This window comes from Amblyraja radiata, chromosome 16 (assembly GCF_010909765.2).
Source record: "Amblyraja radiata isolate CabotCenter1 chromosome 16, sAmbRad1.1.pri, whole genome shotgun sequence".
Taxonomy (NCBI): Eukaryota; Metazoa; Chordata; class Chondrichthyes; order Rajiformes; family Rajidae; genus Amblyraja; species Amblyraja radiata.
Window position 1 is genome coordinate 7462214 of NC_045971.1, and position 19746 is coordinate 7481959.

At 45.9% G+C, this 19746-nt stretch overlaps 1 protein-coding gene across 1 annotated transcript in view; it reads right to left on the reverse strand.

Moving 5' to 3' along the window:
• Window positions 1-15465, reverse strand: part of LOC116981723 — an 83621-nt gene extending 68156 nt beyond the window's left edge. Inside the window, exons 1-7 of the mRNA XM_033034777.1 lie at window positions 15252-15465; window positions 12658-12850; window positions 11279-11429; window positions 9074-9182; window positions 8901-8944; window positions 2602-2736; window positions 1122-1320 (exon numbers count right to left, since the gene is read on the reverse strand). Coding sequence (XP_032890668.1) covers window positions 1122-1320; window positions 2602-2736; window positions 8901-8944; window positions 9074-9182; window positions 11279-11429; window positions 12658-12850; window positions 15252-15465 — 1045 coding nt within the window. The remainder of the gene's footprint in view (window positions 1-1121; window positions 1321-2601; window positions 2737-8900; window positions 8945-9073; window positions 9183-11278; window positions 11430-12657; window positions 12851-15251) is intronic.
• Between the last annotated feature and the right edge of the window lie 4281 nt (window positions 15466-19746).

The following is a 19746-nucleotide window of genomic DNA, read 5'->3' on the forward strand; positions in this document are numbered from 1 at the left end:
ATGCAAGTGCCCATGGCTACACCTCTGATTTGGAGCCAGTTGGAGGTGTCAAAGGAGAAGTTGTTGAGGGTGAGGACAAGTTCCGACAGGCAGAGGAGAGAGTTAGCAGAGGGAAAATGTGCTGTGTTGTACACAAAAACTTGCTTTATTTCTTTACCTGTTTTACTGTTTATATTTCTTACCAGCTTTAGCTGTTTGGATATAATCTCCGCCTTAACACAGCTTGCCAACAGGATTAACGTTTCATGATCCATCTCTGAAAAAGAAGCAGAATCATTCACACTGTCCTGCAAGACACTGTATCTCTCTACTCAAGGAGAATAATTCCTTGAATTTGGGATGAATCAAGTCTTTTCTGCACAAGGGTTTTCACTTTCTTCCCAATAGACCGTGAGCCGAGGTGCTTTTTCGTTTCATTCTGTGACCCAAATCACGTATCTACCTGTATTTATAACATATTGTGTAAAAATATGATAGAAATTATACCTGAAACTCGGCAAGACCAAAACCTGGACATATTATTTAAATTATGAGAAAAACCTCCACTTTTCCGAGTAGTAATTGTCCAATCAATACACGTTTGACATTGAGGCGGACGCCAATTGACCAATCACGCGCTTCGTTTCATGGTCGCTAGACAGCGAGCACCTGGGATCTGGGCTGCCTACTAATTACATCAAAACAATAGCAAGGTTTCGAAGGAATAAAGGTAATGTAACCATTGCTGATAATTATGTTTTGCAATTGATTCATCTTTGTAAAGTTATGATGTTAAATAAAAACTGTTAAATAAAAATGATAAATAAAAATGTAGAGCTAGGGTTAGGGTTAGGGTCAGTCAGTCAGTCGGGCTATCTCCCTGCCGGTGAGTGCTGCGAGGGGTCGGTCGGGCTGTCGGCACTGACCAGCGATCCCCACACATTAACACTACCCGACACACACTACCGACAATTCTATATTTTTACACCGAGCCAATTAACCTACAAACCTGTACGTCATTGGAGTGTGCGAGAAAACTGAAGATCTCAGAGAAACCCCATGCAGGTCACGGGGAGAATGTACAAACTCCGTACAGGCAAGCTCTGTTACTGAACGGGATTAAAATAGACATCAAATCTTACCGCTGAGTGACCGGATGAGAATGTTTGTTGCCCGGATGATCGCTCTGGACTCTGGGGTGAGAGCGAGAGTTTCTCCTGGTGGTACTTCCCTCTTAATTCCCAACAGATCCAACATCTTCTCCACACATGCTCTGTTATCTTCCTCCGTCCGATCCAACACTTGGAAGTCAGGCTGCAGATTATCCAAAATCTGGTCCAGCTGAGCAGGTACAGCATGGATATCAGCAAGTGGAATAAAACACACAGATCAGACTGCCCTGCATTGACTCCATCTACACTACACATTGCCTCAAAAATATAGTCAACATAATCAAATTCTTGCCTCAAACCGGTCATTCCTGCACCTGTGGCTTTGGAGAGGGTGCAGAAGTGGTTTACCAGGATGCTGCCTTGATTAGAGGGTAATGGACAATAGGAGAATTTGGTCAAACGTGGGTTACTTTCTCTGGAACGCTGGAGGCTGAAGGGAGACCTAACAAAAGTGTATAAAATTATGAGAGGGATAAATAGGCGAGAAAGTCACATCCTTTTCTTCAAGAGTGTAAATGTCAAAGAGTAGGGGGCATGGCTTTAAGGTGAGAGGGGGAAATATTAAAGGAGATGTGTGGAGCAATTTTATTTTACACAAACACGCAAAAATCACACACGCACACACATAGTTGTAAGTGGGTGTCTGGAACACACTGCCATGGATGGGGCTGTAAACTAGGGTTGCCAACTTTCTCACTCCCAAATAAGGGACACATTTCGGGACATATTTCCGATGGCAATTCGTTGACTGATGCGGCTGTGGCTGGGAGAATGATGAGTTGGCCCGGGTGCTGGTCTGCACACAAAACCCACCCGGCTGGCCAGCTGAGGAGTTTTGGCCCGTGCTGCGCGACGTCATGCGCAAGGTCCAGCACCCCATCCAACTCATGAACCGATGATCGGCCATGAGAAGGAGGGGTGGTGGTGATGTCGGCGGTAAGCGAAGGTCCGAAGGTCAGACAGATGGCCGGGCTGCCGACCAACCGACGGGGCCACGGGCGAGGTGCTGCTGCTGCACTCCATGGGCTGCACTACGTCGGGACGGGTGAGGTGGGGCCGGTTGCAGCGCTCCGACCCAACAGTCCCCTCGTCACGAGTAGTAGCAGTCAAATACGGGACAAGGGCGGTCCAGAATGGGACAAACCAATTTAGCCCAATATACGGGATGTCCTGGCTCATACAGGACCATTCGCAACCTTAGTGGAGGCAGAGCTGATAGTGGCATTTAAGCAGCTTTTCAATATGCACGTGAATATGCAGGGAATGAAAAGATATGGATAAGATTAGTTTGTCTTGGCAACATGCTCGGCACAGATATTGTGGGCCAATGGGTCTGTTCTTCTGTTCACTTCTCTATGTGTACGCAACAAGACATACAGTCAAGTACATTCCTGCCCATGTTCAGAGGCACGATCCCTTGCGATGAACAGAGAAAACGCTTGGTACAAACCATTTCATCAAGAACCGTAAGGCTATCACCATGGCCAAGAATTTCAAGGATCACGTTGAGGAACAGTGGCTTCTTGTCCACACACATTTTCGTCAGCTCAGCAAGTATAGTAGCTAGTGGCTCTTTTTTGTCAGACTCTGAAGGTGAAATAGAATTACAACCGAGATTGAAAAGACGGAATCTCTCGTAGTAAGGTCAGTATATTTCTCCAGATGCTGTCTGTTCTGAGTTTGTACCTTCTCTCTCCGTGGCCACAAGGGTTTTCCCCGGGATCTCCAGTTTCCTACCACATCCCAAAGACGTGCAAGTTTGTGGCTTTGGTGAAATTGTAAATTGTGTCTAGTCTGTAGGATAGTGTTAGTGTGCGGGGATTGGAGTCGGTACGGACTCAGTGAGCTGAAGGGCCAATTTCCAGGCTGCATCTCAAAACTGAAGCAAACTAAATTACCCCCCCCCCCCCCATCCCTCTAGTCGTAACAAGGACAGAGTCCCCCTTGTCCTCACCTTCCACCCCATCAGCTGGCGCATACAACATATAATTCTCCAACATTTTCGCCACCTCCAGCGAGATCCTATCACTGGCCACATCTTCCCATCTCCTCCCCTTTCTGCTTTCCGTAGAGACCGTTCCCTCCGTAACTCTCCGGTCAATTTGTCCCTTCCCACCCAGACCACCCCCTCCCCTGTTACTTCCCCCTGCAGGAGATGCTACACTTGTCGCTTTACCTCCCCCCTCGACTCCGTCCAAGGACCCAAACAATCTTTCCAGGTGAGGCAGAGGTTCACCTGCACCTCCTCCAACCTCATCTACTGCATCCACTGTCGTGCGTGTCACCTTCTCTACATCGGCAAGTCCAAGCGTAGGCTCGGCGACCGCTTCGCCCAACATCTCCGCTCAGTCCGTACTAACCAACCTGATCTCCCGGTTGCGCAGCACTTCAACTCCCTCTCCCATTCCCAATCTGACCTTTCTGTCCTGGGCCTCCTCCATTGCCAGAGTGAGGCCCAGTGCAAATTGGAGGAACAACACCTCATATTTCGCTTGGGTAGTTCATACCCCAGCGGTATGAACATTGACCTCTAATTTCAGGTAGTCCTTGCTTTCTCCCTCCTACCCCTCCCCCTTCCCAGCTCTCCCACAAAGCCTCCTGTCTCCGCCTCTTCCTTTCATTTTCCTATTCCCCCCCCGACATCAGTCTGAAGAAGGGTCTCGACCCGAAAGGTCGCTTATTCCTTCTCTACATAGCTGCTGCCCCACGCCGACTATTGATCACCCGTTCAAACTAGTTCTATGTTAACCCACTTTCACATACACATTGGGGGAATTTATAGAGGCTAATTCGCCTTCAAACACCATGTCTTTGATATGTGGGAGAAAACCTACACGGTCACTGGGAGAACATGCAAACTCAGCGCAGGCAGCACCCAAGGTCAGGATTGAACCCCGGTCCCTGGCATGGTGAGGCAGTAGCTCAACCAACTGCATCACCATGCCGACGACACATTATAACCATATAACAATTACAGCACGGAAACAGGCCATCTCGGCCCTACAAGTACGTGCCGAACACTTATTCTCCCCTAGTCCCATCTACCTGCACTCAGACCATAAACCTCCATTCCTTTCCCGTGCATATACCTATCCAATTTATTTGTAAATGATAAAATCGAACCTGCCTCCACCACTTCCACTGGAAGCTCATTCCACAGCTACCACTCTCTGAGTAAAGAAGCTCCCCCTCATGTTACCCCTAAACTTCTGTCCCTTAAGTCATGTCCTCTTGTTTGAATCTTCCCTACTCTCAATGGGAAAAGCTTATCCACGTCAACTCTGTCTATCCCTCTCATCATTTTAAAGAGCTCTATCGTCCCCCCTTAACCTTCTGCGTTCCAAAGAATAAAGACCTAACTTGTGCAACCTTTCTCTGTAACTTAGTTGCTGAAACCCAGGCAACATTCTAGTAAATCTCCTCTGTACTCTCTTTATTTTGTTGACATTACCTCATATAATTAGGCGACCAAAATTGTACACCATACTCCAGAATTGGCCTCAGCAACGCCTTATACAATTTTAACATTACATCCCAACTTCTATACTCAATGCTCTGATTTATAAAGGCCAGCACACCAAAAGCTTTCTTTACCACCCTATCTACATGAGATTCCACCTTCAGGGAACTGTGCACAGTTATTCCTAGATCCCTCTGTTCAACTGCATTCCTCAACTCACTACCATTTACTATGTACGTCCTATTTTGATTTGTCCTGCCAAGATGTAGCACCTCACACTTATCAGCATTAAAATCCATCTGCCATCTTTCAGCCCACTCTTCCAAATGGCCTAAATCTCTCTGTAGACTTTGATAATCCACTTCATTATCCACAATACCACTTATCTTATTATCATCTGCATACTTACTAATCCAATTTACCACACCATCATTCAGATCATTGATGTGCATGACAAACAACAGTGGACCCAACACAGATCCCTGTGGCAACCCGCTAGTCACCGGCCTCCAACCTGACAATCAGCCATCCATCATTGTGTTCAAAAGGGAACTGCAGATGCTGGAATATCGAAGGTACACAAAATTGCTGGGGAAACTCAGCGGGTGCAGCAGCATCTATGGAGCGAAGGAAATAGGCGACGTTTCGGGCCGAAACCCTTCTTCAGACTGATGGGGGGTGGGGGGGGGGGGGGAAAGAAAGAAGGAAAAGGGGAGGAGGAGGAGGAGCCCGAGGGCGGGCGGATGGGAGGGTGGGAGGAGACAGCTAGAGGGTTTAGGAAGGGGAGGAGACAGCAAGGGCTAGCCAAATTGGGAGAATTCAATGTTAATGCCATAAGGACGCAAGGTCCCCAGACGGAATATGAGGTGCTGTTCCTCCAATTTCCGCTGTTGCTCACTCTGGCAATGGAGGAGACCCAGGACAGAGAGGTTGGATTGGGAATGGGAGGGGGAGTTGAAGTGCTGAGCCACCGGGAGGTCAGGTAGGTTATTGCGGACTGAGCGGAGGTGTTCGGCGAAACGATCGCCCAACCTACGCTTGGTCTCACCGATGTAAATCAGCTGACATCTAGAGCAGCGGATGCAGTAGATGAGGTTGGAGGAGATACAGGTGAACCTTTGTCGCACCTGGAACGACTGCTTGGGACCTTCACCTCCCCCCTCGACTCCATTCAAGGCCCTTCGCTCCATAGATGCTGCTGCACCCGCTGAGTTTCCCCAGCAATTTTGTGTACCTAGCCATCCATCATTACTCTCTGGCATCTCCCATTCAGCCACTGTTGAATCCATCTTGCTATTCCACCATTAATACCCAACAATTGAACCTTCTTAACCAACCTTCCATGAGGAACCTTGTCAAAGACCTTACTGAAGTCCATATAGACAACATCCACTGCTTTACCCTCATCAATTTCCCAAGTAACCTCAAAAAACAAAAAATTCAAGAAGATTAGTCAAACATGACCTTCCAGGCACAAACCCATGAACTTATCATCGATCTCAGACGTAAGGCACAACCCAAGACCCCCCTACACATCTCCAGCGAACCCATATCCACCACTGACTCGTTCAAATTTCTTGGCACTCACATAAGCAATAACCTCAAATGGAAAATCAATTCAGATCACATTTATAAAAAAGCCTACCAAAGACTCTTCTTTCTCCGTCAGCTCAAGAAGTTCAGAGTGAGGAAACATCTCCTAATCCGATTTTACACAGCCATCATCCAAAGCATGCTCACTTCATCAATAACAGTTTGGTACAGCAGTTTAGACACTCACTCCCGTAATAAACTACAGCGCATTGTCAACAAAGCATCCAAAATCATCAGCACCCCCCTCCCATCAATAGAATCACTCAATCTCAAACGGTCCGTGTCAAGGGTGAAGAAAATCATTTCTGATCCCTCCCACCCAGCTCACCACATCTTCCACCTGCTGCCCTCAGGGAGGCGCTACAGCTCACTGCCTGCCTAAACATCACGATTTAAAAACAGTTTCTATCCATATGCAATTCGAACTCTGAACACTCTATGATAATATCACAAAGCCACCTCGTGCATGTACTGTATACTGTATGTTGTTTGTGTTTTATGTTACGTTTGACGGGAATCAGCCTATTGTGTAACATCCTGTACTGAATATGAATTCCACCAGCTTGACTGTGTGGTCATTAAATAATCTGAATCTGATATCCATGTTGACTGTTCCTAATCAGACCCTGTTTATCCAGATGCTTATATATATTATCTCTAAGTATCCTTTCCATTAATTTGCCCACGACTGCTGTCAAACTAACAGGTCTATAATTGCTAGGTTTACTCCTAGAACCCTTTAAAAAAAATGGAACAACAAGCGCAGTACGCCAATCCTCCGGCACTATTCCCGTTTCTAATGACAATTGATATATTTCTGTCATAGCCCCTGCTATTTCTACACTAACTTCCTTCAATGTCCTAGGGAATATCCTGTCAGGACCTGCAGACTTATCCACTTTTATATTTTTCAAAAGAGTCAGTACTTCCTCTTCTTTGAATCTCATAGTTTCCATAGCTACTCTACTTGTTTCCCTTACCTCACATAATTCAATATCCTTCTCCTTGGTGAATACCGAAGAAAGGAAATTGTTCAATATCTCCCCCATCTCTTTTGGCTTTGCAGATAGCTGTCCACTCTAATGGACCAATTTTATCCCTCGTTATCCTTTTGCTATTAATATAGCTGTAGAAACCATTTGGATTTACTTTCACCTTACTTGCCAAAGCAACCTCATATCTTCTTTTAGCTTTTCTAATTTATTTCTTAAGATTCGTTTTGCATTCTTTATACTCCTCAAGCACCTCATTCACTCCATGCTGCCTATAATTATTGTAGATCTCTCTCTTTTTCCAAACCAAGTGTCCAATTTCCCTTGAAAACCATGGCTCTTTCCAATTTTTACTATTTCCTTTCAACCGAACAGGGACATAAAGATTCTGTACTCTTAACATTTCATCTTTAAATGTCCTCAATTTCTCTTCCACATCTTTCCCATAAAACAAAATGTCCCAATTCACTCCTTTTAAATCCTTTCGCATCTCCTTAAAGTTAGCCTTTCTCCAATCAAAAATCTCAACCCTAGGTCCAGTTCTGACCCTCTCCATAATTATATTGAAAATAATGGTATTGTGATCACTGGAACCGAAGTGTTCCCCAACGCATACCTCCGCCACCTGACCTGTCTCATTTCCTAACAGGAGGTCCAGCACTGCCCCTTCTCTAGTAGGTACCTCTATTTATTGCCGCAAAATACTATCCTGCACACATTTTACAAACTCCAAACCATCCAGCCCATTTACAGAATGTGTTTCCCAGTCTATGTGTGGAAAATTGAAACCTCCCACAATCACTACCTTGTGCTTACTACTAATAGCTGCGATCTCCTTACATATTTGCTCTTCCAATTCTCGTTCCCCATTAGGCGGTCTATAATACACCCCTATAAGTATTGCTACACCTTTCCTATTTCTCAGTTCCACCCAAATAGCCTCCCTAGCCAAGCCCTCTAATCTATCCTGTCAAAGCACTGATGTAATATCTTCCCTGACAAGCAATGCAACACCTCCACCTCTTGCCCCTCCAATTCTATCACACCTGAAGCAACGAAATCCTGGAATATTTAGTTTTCAATCACAGCCCTCCTGCAACCATGTTTCACTGATCGCCACAACATCATACTTCCAGGTGTCAATCCAGGCTCTAAGCTCATCCACCTTTCTTATAATGCTCCTAGCATTAAAATATACACATTTAAGAAACCCACCCCCTGTATTCTCTGTTTATTATCTTTTTCCTCTTTCTCCCCTACATTTTGTGTCCGAGTGCTACCCTTCTCTGCCTCCTGCCTCACACACTGACTACTAGCTTTCCCTATTTGAGTGCCTCCCCCCCAACCACTCTAGTTTAAAGTCTCCTCAGTAGCCTCTGCAAATCTCCCTGCCAGGATATTGGTCCCCCTTCGGATTCAAGTGCAACCCATCCTTTTTGTACAGGTCGCACCTTCCCCAAAAGAGGCCCCAATGATCCAGTGTTATGCACCTACACCCTCCACCATTTTGTTATTTTGTGAAAACATAAAATGTAAAATGTTGTAAGATAGAGAGTCAGTAGATAGCACACCAACTCCCCTCACAATCCTCCTCATCTCCTTGGGGGGGGGTCACACATAATGTGTGCATTTGGATTTGTGGCACTTTCAGAGTAAAATAAAAGTTTTTTTCCCCAGAGTGAAACAGAAAATATGAGGCAACTTACTTGACGTTTTAAAACACTCGTAGCATTTTTCCCAATTTAAATCTAAAGAAATAGAAAAATAGGACCTGGTATTAACATTGTTATTTGCTCTGTGCCAATTTATAACCCATTTATTAATCAATCTGAGATTCAAAAAGTTGCTTCTTTTTGTGATATTATACTTTTACATACCCAGAGTATCATTTTGACCAATCTTCAGTTCAGAGACCTTGTACGCAATAGATGTTCCAGCTGGAAAAGTTAACTTCTTTTCTTGACTCATGCCGACTTCAGCTTCAGCCTAAGGCAACAAAGAAAACTACAATATTTAACTGTGGAAGATAATATTATGAAAACTGATTTTCTAGGAAAGTCAATACTATTGGAGAGAGTGTGGAGACGGCCCAAGTCTCGAGATACATCGTGGAAACAAGCCCTTCGGCCCACCGAGTTCGCCCCCACCAGCGATCCTATCCTGCCCACCGTACAATTTTGCAATTTTTTAACCAAAGTCAATTAACCTACAAACCGAAGATAGACACAAAATGCTGGAGTAACTCAGCATCTCTGGATATAAGGAATAGGCGATGTTTAAGGTCGAGATTTCTCCAGAGATGCTGCCTGTTCTACTGAGTTCCTCCAGCATTTAGTATCGATCTTCAGTGTAAACCAGCAGCTGCAGTTCCTTCACCAGAAATTGGAGGAACAGCACCCCATGTTCCACTTGGGGAGTCTGCATCCTGGTGGGATGAACATTGAATTCTCACAATTCTCTTAGCCCTCGCTGTCTCCTCCCCTCCCTACCTCTCCCTCAGCCCTCGGGCTCCTCCTCCTCCTCCCTTTTCCTTCATTCTCCCCGCCTCCCCCACCCCCCATCAGTCTGAAGAAGGGTTTCGGCCCGAAACTTTGCCTATTTCCTTCGCTCCACAGATGCTACTGCACCCGCTGAGTTTCTCCAGCATTTATTTGTGTACCTCCGTTCCATCTTACACATGGACTGGCGATGTTTTAGGTCAGGAGCCTTTTTCAATATAGGCTTGAAATTCCCCTGTGGCAAAGAGCAATGATCCTTCCAACACATAACCTACAAGCCTGTGGATCTTTGGAGTGTGGGAGGAAACTGGAGCACCCGGAAAAACCACACATGGTCACTGGAAGAATATAAAAACATCATATAAACAGTCACCCGTGGTCAGGATCGAACCCGGGTCTCTGGCGCCGTACGGCAGCAACTCTACCGCAGCGCCACCGTGCCGCACAATCAAAGGAATAAAAGATGAAGAAAGTTGAAGAGGAAATTTAAATTACAGTCTTCCACTACTTTTCGTGTCTGTGGGGAGAAGCAAAATATTCTCGATAGGCGAGACGTATATGAAAAAGCTGTAGAAATACGAGGGAATACTGGAAATACACGTTACATTGGTGGAGAGTGGAATTGAGTCAAGGTTTCTGGTCAATGACTTTGATGGATAAACAAAGACGTGAGTTAATCAACAATTAACGACACAACAGATTCCAAATGGTTCAAATCATCATACCATTTTCCAAACTCAATTACAAATGATCCACTTTAAATTGTCTCAGAAATTTACACACGGAAAGGTTTTAACATTTTCTCAGGTTTGAAGGTTAATGAATTGCACACAACTTAATAATGCAAATGTTAGTTTTAATTTGAGAAATACAGCATGGAAACAGGCCCTTCGGCCCACTGAGTCCACACCGACTATCGATCACCCGTTCATGCCAGTTCTATGTTATCCCACGTTCTCATGCACTCCCTGCACACTAGGGGCTATTTTTACTGCGGCCTATTCACCTACACACCCGCATGTGATGTGGGAGGAAACAGGATGACCAGGTGGTCACAGGGAGAATGTGAACAGGGATGGTCCAGAGGAGGTTTACGAGAATGATCCCAGGAATGATTGGGTTAATGTATGATGAGCGTTTGACGTTACTGGGCCTGTACTCGCTGGAGGTCATAGCCTCAGATTCAAAGGACGTACCTTTAGAAAGATGAGAAGGAATTTCTTTAGTCAGAGGGTGGTGCAAATGTGGAATTCATTCCCACAGATGACTGTGGAGGTCAAGTCAATGGGTATGTTGAAGGCGGAGATTGATAGAACCTCGATTAGTACGGGTGTCAGGGATTATGGGGAGAAGGCAGGAGAATGGGGTTGAGAGGGGAAGATAGATAATCCATTATTGAAAGGCATGGTAGACTTGATGGGCCGAATGGCCTAATCCTGCAATTATACCTTATGAACTCAAGAACTCCACACAGACAACACCCGCGGATGGGATCGAAGTGGGGTCACTGGCTCTGTGAGGCAGCAACTCTACCAGCGGCTCTACCAGTCCCACTTGAAGCCTAGTAAAAAAAGTTATACTCCCCTTCAGAAGTTTCATTAGAAATTTCAATCCTGTTGCAGCCTTAGCTGAGTTGTTTACAGAACATGCGTGTTCCGTCTCTATAACTTCCAGTATCACATAAACCATATTATTCTTCATCTGTTTCACAAACGGATGTTCTCTGTTCACTTTCCTGAAAAGATTAAGTTAGGAAGAATGGTACTAATTAATCAGTTCTGACAAAAGAGGAAATGATGGCATTAGTTAGACAATAGTTTTGCAATTCACCCGACATCTAATTCATGAATCTCACCAAATTGTCAATAAAAATAACAACAACTTGAATCATTCCGTGTGTAATAATCCAAGTGTATGTTATATTAAGCAAAGTTAGAGCAAGTTGTGCAAGAGGCACAGATCAGGTAGATGCAGAAAAAAAGTCTCCTTCCCAGAGTATGGGAATCATGAACTAGAGGACATAGGTTTAATGTGAGGGGGAAAATATTTAATAGGAACCTGAGGGGTAACTTTTTCACTTAAAGGGTTGTGGATGTATGAAATGAGCTGCTGACTGAGGTAGTTGAGGAAGGTACGATCACAACATGTACTAAATATTTAGACAGGTACATGGAAACAACAAGTTTGGAAGGATGTGGGTGAAACGCAGGCAGGTGAGACTAGTGTAGATGGGCATGTTGGTCAGCATGGACAGGTTGGGCCAAAGGGCCTGTTACCATGCTGTATGACTCCATGACTCTCTGCCTCAGCCAACTGTCAAAGCAGTAAATAATTTTGAATATTTCTGAATATCAGAAAATCTATTTAAAAAATGCTCAATAATAAACATCTTACTTTTCTTATAATACAAGTTAAAGCAAAGTTGAATCTGACAGATAATGCCAGCGGTTTTCACTGTTGAATAAGCTAGCAAAGTACAAGAGGCTGTCAAACGCCACATTGAAGTGAAAAATACACCATCTCTGTGAGTAATAATCAGCCTGCTGGAGGAACTCAGTGGGTCAGGCAGCATCTGTGGAGGGAAATAGACAAACGACACTTCAGGTTGGGAACCTTCTTCATTGATGTTGTCAGCTTCTTTTGGATTGGTAACCTGGGTTTGTGTGAGTTTAGTTTAGTTTAGAGAAGCAGTGCGGAAACAGGCCCTTCGGCCCATCTAGTCCACGCCGACCAGTGACCCCGTACACTAGCCCCATCCTACATGCGAGGGACAATTTACAATTTTTACAGAAGATAATTAATCTACGTCTTTGAAGTGTGGGAGGAAACCAGAACATCTGGAGAAAACCCAAGTGGTCACAGGGAGAACGTACAAACTCCGCACAGACAGCACCCGTAATCAGGATTGAACCCGCGTCTCTAGCGCTGTAAAGCAGCAACTCTACCACTGCACCAATGATTACCTGTCTTTGGCAGCATCCAGCAGCGTGCGATCAGAGATTGTGTGCTTTCTCATTTCCACACTTGACATGGTGTCTGAGGAACTTCCTGAGACGTGCGCTCCTACATCAACATGGCCGGAATCCACACACACTTGGGCCTTGACCGAGGTGCTGAAATCTTGAGAGAAGCAGGCAATGATAGAGCTACTCAATCCTGGGAAAAGAAAACAAATCGACTGTTAGCGGTTGCTCGCTATTTTCTGTTACAACGCCGGAGAACTGGTCAGTGTTCATTAACCACACAGTGATATCAACATCTGTTGTCCGCACATGGGAACAGGAAGTTGCTGTTGGTGATACTGGTCTCTCCTTAAGGAGCATTATTGCAAACTTCTCAGATAACAGAGAACGCCTCTCTGGCCCGGAAAACTGGGCAGGATAATATACAAAATCTATCCGGAGTCACATTTCCTCATCATGTTGAAGTCTCGCCGGTCGGCGTAACCGGGAGGGAGCTGGAGATGTCGGACATGAGGAGCAAGGGCCGGTGGGAGGGTGAACCGGGGCAATGTCTCCAGAACCTTCAAGGTCGCCTGCAGGAGGCGCCACTGCGACACAAAGATGGCGGCGCGAGGAGAGGGACGTGGGTTGGCGGGAACTGCTCCAGTACATAGAGCGCGCGGGACGACCGGACTTTGAATAATGGCGCCAAACATGGTGGCGCCCGCATGTGTAGTAAATGCAAACAGAATTTCGCTGCGCAGTTGCACATGTGACAAATCATGTACTGTTGAACCATTGATCAAGTAAAATATTCACAATCTGTTAAATAATAAGACTGTTCAACTTCAACATGTATGTCTTTGCTTTCTGTGAAAAGTAATTGGAAAATATTCATTTTTATTTCCTGGTTGGCTGACTTGATGTCTGCACAACGCACGATACATAGAAACATAGAAAATAGGTGCAGGAGTAGGAGTAGGCCATTCGGCCCTTCGAGCCTGCACCGCCATTCAGTATGATCGTGGCTGATCATCCAACTCAGTATCCTGTACCTGCCTTCTCTCCACACCCCCTCATCCCTTTAGCCACAAGGGCCACATCTAACTCCCTCTTAAATATAGCCAATGAACTGGCCTCAACTACCTTCTGTGGCAAAGAATTCCAGGGATTCACCACACTCTGTGTGAAAAATGTTTTTCTCATCTCAGTCCTAAAAGACTTCTCCCTTATCCTTAAACTATGACCCCTTGTTCTGGACTTCCCCAACATCGGGAACAATCTTCCTGCATGTAGCCTATCCTACCCCTTAACAATTTTGTAAGTTTCTATAGGATCCCCCCTCAATCTTCTAAATTCTAGCGAGTACAAGCCGAGTCTATCCAGTCTTTCTTCATATGAAAGCCCTGACGTCCCAGGAATCAGTCTGGTGAACCTTCTCTGTACTCCCTCTATGGCAAGGATGTCTTTCCTCAGATTTGGAGACTAAAACTGTACACACTACAAGGCGTGGTCTCACGAAGGCCCTGTACAACTGCAGTAGAACCTCCCTGCTCCTACACTCAAATCCTTTTGCTATGAATGCTAACATACCATTCGCTTTCCCAGGTTCCTTACAGATGGTGTACAGTGTGAATGGTCTCAGAAATCCCAAGTCTGAATCAACGTTGTGTTTGCACCCATCGTGGAAGGGAGAAGGACAGAGGGCAACGGTATTGTAATATTAGACTATAGCAGGAAACTTAACCGTACGCTATCTTCACTCCATCTCCCAATTTCTGCTCGCTCTTATTGCAATATGACAAAGATACAAAGAAGCATTTAATGGGTAGTTCACTTTAAACTTAAAATCATTCCCCGGTGTTCACAAAGCTATGGTGATACTAAGAGATGTTTTTAACCCATTTACATGATGTTCCGTTTAGTTTACAGACAGCATGGAAACAGGCCCTTCAGCCCACCGGGTCCGTGCAATCTGCAGTTTCTTGGAAATGGCGCCAAAACATGGTGCCTCTCGCATGCGGGATCAGTGGATCTACTGGACTCTTTGCAAGAAAGAATTTAACTGTGCGTTTGCACTTCGCACTGTGACAATAAAAGGACCATTGAACCATTGAAATTTGTACCAATGGCGGCTTTTCATTGTGACTTCATTTAATTATTTCATTTTTAATTTTCCAGTCGTCAGAGTGTGACTTTGGAAAGTGGAAATTGTTCTGGGGACCACAGTTAGTCTGAAGGAGGATCCCGAGCCGAGCCGAATTGTCACCTGTTTACCCTTGAGCAAACCACAAAGTCCTGGAAGAACTCAACAGTCAGGCAGCATCTGTGGAGGGATTGGATGGGCAACATTTCGGGTTGGGACCTTTCTTCACTCAGAAACGTTGTGGCCACTTTCCTCAATAAATGCTGCCTGACCTGCTGAGTTACTCCAGCACTTTGTGTTTTATAAAAGATTCCAGCATCTGCAGTTCCTCGTATCTACATTATTCTGGGTATCTTAATCCAAACAATCATTTCCCTTTTACAGCATTGCTTCTACATTTGTCATCAACGTAACTTGTTGCAAGCTAGACTGCAGTGTGCAGGAAAATGTTAGAAATGCCATATCTTACCAAAATCTAAATCCTGGCCATCAATGAATATATCAGTCAGTGTGAAGGGAGTGGGAGCATAATGTTCTCTGCTGGAAAATAGTTGTTTCTTCTTTTTGAGGAGTAGGTGAAGTGGCTTGCAGTTTTGAGAATCATATGGGCTTTTCACAGGAAACAGCGTGAAGCCGTCAGGATCAATCTCGCTCACAATTTTCTTGGTAGTGCTTTGAAACATGGCTCTAAAACGAACAAACATTAAGCATAACATTAACAATGCAAATACACGGCATGTTAGGCAGCATCTCTCTGAAGACGGAAACAGAGCCAATGGTAAGGTCGATGGAGGAGCTCAGCGGGTCATGCAGCATCTGTGGAGGGAAATAGACAGTTGACGTTCCAGGTCTAGTCTAGGTGAGCTTATTGTCAAATGCACAAGTACAATGAAGTACAGGTACATCACAGGTGCAGCAGCACCACAAGCACATAGACTCAAACATTGGCCTTCATCAGTCAGGATTGAGTTTAGAAGCTGGGAGGTAATGTTGCAGTTGTATAGAAACATAGAAACATAGAAAGTAGGTGCGAGAGTAGACCACCAGGTCCGTCGAGCCCGCACCGCCATTCGCTCATGGCTGAACACTAAACAGACACACTTACCCACAAACAGTAGACACAAGACACAGAACACAAGACACTACCCTCCCCTTTATACCGCTATCACCCCTCTCCACCCCAAGAACCGCGTGATCTCCTGGGGGAGCCAAAAAACCGGATAAAAACCCAGGTCCAATTCGGGAAAAAAATCCGGGAAATTCCTCTCCGACCCCAATCCAGGCGATCGACACTTGTCCAGGAGATCACTCAGGTCTTACTATACTAACCATACCTAGGTCCATATCCCTGCCATCTCCCCGTAGCCCCATATCCCCTTGGCAGCTAAAAAACCATCTATTTTAGACTTAAATATATTTAACGTTTCTGCTTCCACTGCTCCCTGGGGCAGTGAATTCCATAAATTAACCACCCTCTGGGTGAAGAAGTTCTTCCTCATCTCAGTTTTAAAAGAGCCCCCCCTTATTCTGCGACTATGTCCCCTAGTTCTAGTTTCCCCGATCATTGGGAACATCCTCGGTGCATCCACCCGATCAAGGCCCCTCACGATCTTATATGTTTCAATGAGATCGCCTCTCATTCTTCTAAACTCCAAAGAGTAGAGTTCCAGCCTACTTAACCTTTCCTCATATGTCAATCCCCTCATTGCAGGAATTAATCTTGTAAACCTTCGCTGCACTGCCTCCAGGGCTAGTACATCCTTTCTTAAGTATGGACCCCAGAACTGTACACAGTATTCCAAATGTGGTATAAGACATTGGTGATGCCGCATTTAGAGTATCGTGTTCAGTTCTGGGCACCAGAAATGCTGGAGTAACTCAGTGGGACAGGCAGCATCTCTGGAGAAAGGGAATGGGCGACGTTTCGGGTGGAGACTCGGGTGGTGGGAGATATTGGGGAAATGTGAGCGCACCAGATTTGGGGAGGGAGGGGGGAGAAATGGGAGTTGGGGAAGTTGGAGAATTTAATGTTCAAACAGATTCAACCCCCCCCCCCCCCCATCAGTGTGAAGCAGGGTCTCGACCCGAAACGTCACCCATTCCTCTCTCCAGAGATGCTGCCTGGCCCGGTGAATTACTCCAGCATTTTATGTCTATCCTCGGTTCCTTCCTGCACCGCGCTCATTAACAAGACATTTGATCCGCATTCATTATCTACCCCGGCGGTGGCGGTGAAGTTAACAGTGAAGTGTGAAGTACTTCTGGGATGTCCCGAGGGCTTAGAAAGGTTTTGTATAAATGCAACACTCCCTTACTGAAGAAGGGTTCCGAGCCGAAATGTCCCTTGTCCTCCATTCGCTCCCCAGATGCTGTCTGACCCGCTCAGGTACTCCAGCTTTGTTAAAAAAAATCAGCTTCTACAGTCTCTTGTGTTTCCATATTCTGAGGGAGTTTTGTGTGCATTCAAAGTGTTGCCTAACCCGGGTTAATCTCCTGTGTTTGGGTTCTCGGTAACGTGGTTCTTGAAATCGGGTGAGAATGGAATTCACGAGGTGAACTGTTTGTTCACCGGCAATCCTCCCCCACCCTGTATCCCCCCCCCCCCCCCCCCCCCACCGCGCCTCACCCCTTCCTCGCCCATTCCTCTCTTCCGCTTTTCATCCCTTTCCCACTCCTCATCCCCTCATCTCTCCGCCATCACTTGTCCTCCGCACTCCTTCCCACCCCGCCACCGCACCTCCACCCCACCACCTCCTTACCGCTGCTCCCAACTAACCCCCCACCACCGCAGCTCACCCCCCTCCCCACCCTCCACCCCTCGCAATCCACACTGACACCGCTCCCCGACTCCCAGAGCTGCCCCCTCGCCGCTTACACCCACCTGCTGTTGGAGTTCGCTGCCGTCTGAGAGCTGCCCGGCTTCTCCCCCCCCTCGGGCAGAAAGATCAGTTTACCTTTTGGAATGTGGAGAACCTGAATCCTCAACCTTCTAACTTTCCTCAGCTTGCCCAAACCTGTCAAACGCCCTCCATAACTCGTCCCCCCTCTCTACCTCCTCCTCTCCCTCTATCCCCCCCACTCACCCATTCCTTCTCCCCAGTGATACTGTGTGTGCCGCTGAGATACTCCAGCATTTTATGTCTGTCTTTTGTATCCCACAGTCCCGTTTATATCAACGGTCGATGGTGGAAGGGGTCAAGAAATTCAAATTCCTGGGCGTGTATATCTCTAAAGATCTCTCCTGGCCCCTGAATACTGATGCAATTATAAAGAAAGTACATCAGCGCCTCTACTTCCTGAGAAGATTAAGGAGAGTCGGGATGCCAAGGAGGACTCTCTCGAACTTCTACAGGTGCACAGCAGAGAGCATGCTGACCGGTTGATCGTGGTTTGGTTCGGCAACTTGAGCGCACAGGAGCGGAAAAGACTACAAAAAGTTGCAAACACTGCCCAGTCCACATCGGCTCTGACCTCCCTACCATCGAGGGGATCTATCGCAGTCGCTGCCTCAAAAAGGATGGCAGCATCATCAAGGACCCACACCATCCTGGCCATACACTCATCTCTCCGCTCCCTTCAGGCATAAGGTACAGGAGCCTGAAATCTGCAACATCCAGGTTCAGGAATAGTTGCTTCCCCACAGCCATCGGTCTATTAAACTCATCTCAAACACAAACCTGAACCTTAATAGCCTATTGCACTTTACCTGCTTATTTATGTATGTATGTATATGGACATATTGATCTGTCCTGTATTTATTTATTTATGCCTACTATATTCTGTTGTGCTGAAGCAAAGCAAGAATTTCATTGTCCTATCTGGGACACATGACAATAAACTCTCTTGAATCTTGAATCTTCGGTGTAAACCAGCATCTGCAGTCCCTTCCTCCACTGCACTGACAAACAAGACATTTGATCCGCATTCATTATATACCCTGTTGGTGGCGGTGAAGTTAACAGTGAAGTGTGAAATGCTTCTGGGTTCCTCCACCACTTGGTGCTTTGTTAAAAATTACAGCTTCTGCAGTCTCTTGCGTGTCCATATCCTGAGGGACTCTTTTTTTACCATCAAAGTGTTCCCTAACCCGGGTTAATCTCCTATGTTGGGTTCTCGGTAACGTGGTTCTTGAAATCAGGTGAGAATTGAATTCACGAGGTGAACTCCCGGGCTTGGGAATAGGGTGATTTCACGAAAGGTCACTGGATCATAGATCCTCACCCACGTGACCGCAAAATCCAACTGGGGTACAAGCGTCACTTCCGGTACATGTTATTGATGCTGAAAACATACAGCACAAGAACAGGCCCTTCCTCTTCTCATTGAGTCCACATCACAAGATTAGACATTGTTCACCCAGAGCTGAACACACCTCTCGGTATCTGCACAACGGTGTCTGCCTTGCGCTTCTTGTGCGTGGTGGTGGAAAGATTGGTGGAAACAGGGTCGCGACGTGAACGCTCTTTCCTTGACCCCAGGCCCTTCCTGAAGGTTGTTGTGGGTGACACCCTGTTGTCAGCCCACACTCCCCTTCCTTCACTACATGTCTTCATTGTTTGAGACCAGCCCCAAAACCACAGATGACCCTTTGCCTTGTGGGCAACAGTATTGAGAAGACCCTTGACAACACTGTCCACGGGTGCTTGTATCTATGGTGTTTCTACGTTCGTATTTGGACCATGTAGGTTTTCTCCAAATGCCCCAGTTTCTCCCACACTCCAAAGGCGCACAGGTTTGTAGGTTATGTGTTGGAAGGAACTGCAGATGCTGGTTTACACCAAAGATAGACACAAAATGCTGGAGTAACTCAGCAGAACAGGCATCTCTGGATAGAAGGAATGGATGACATTTCGTGTTGTGACTCTTCTTCAGACCATTTGACTGAGTTACCCCAGCACTTTGTGTCTATCTTAGGGTTGTAGATTAATTGGCTTTGGTTAAAAAAATTGCAAAATGGTCCCGAG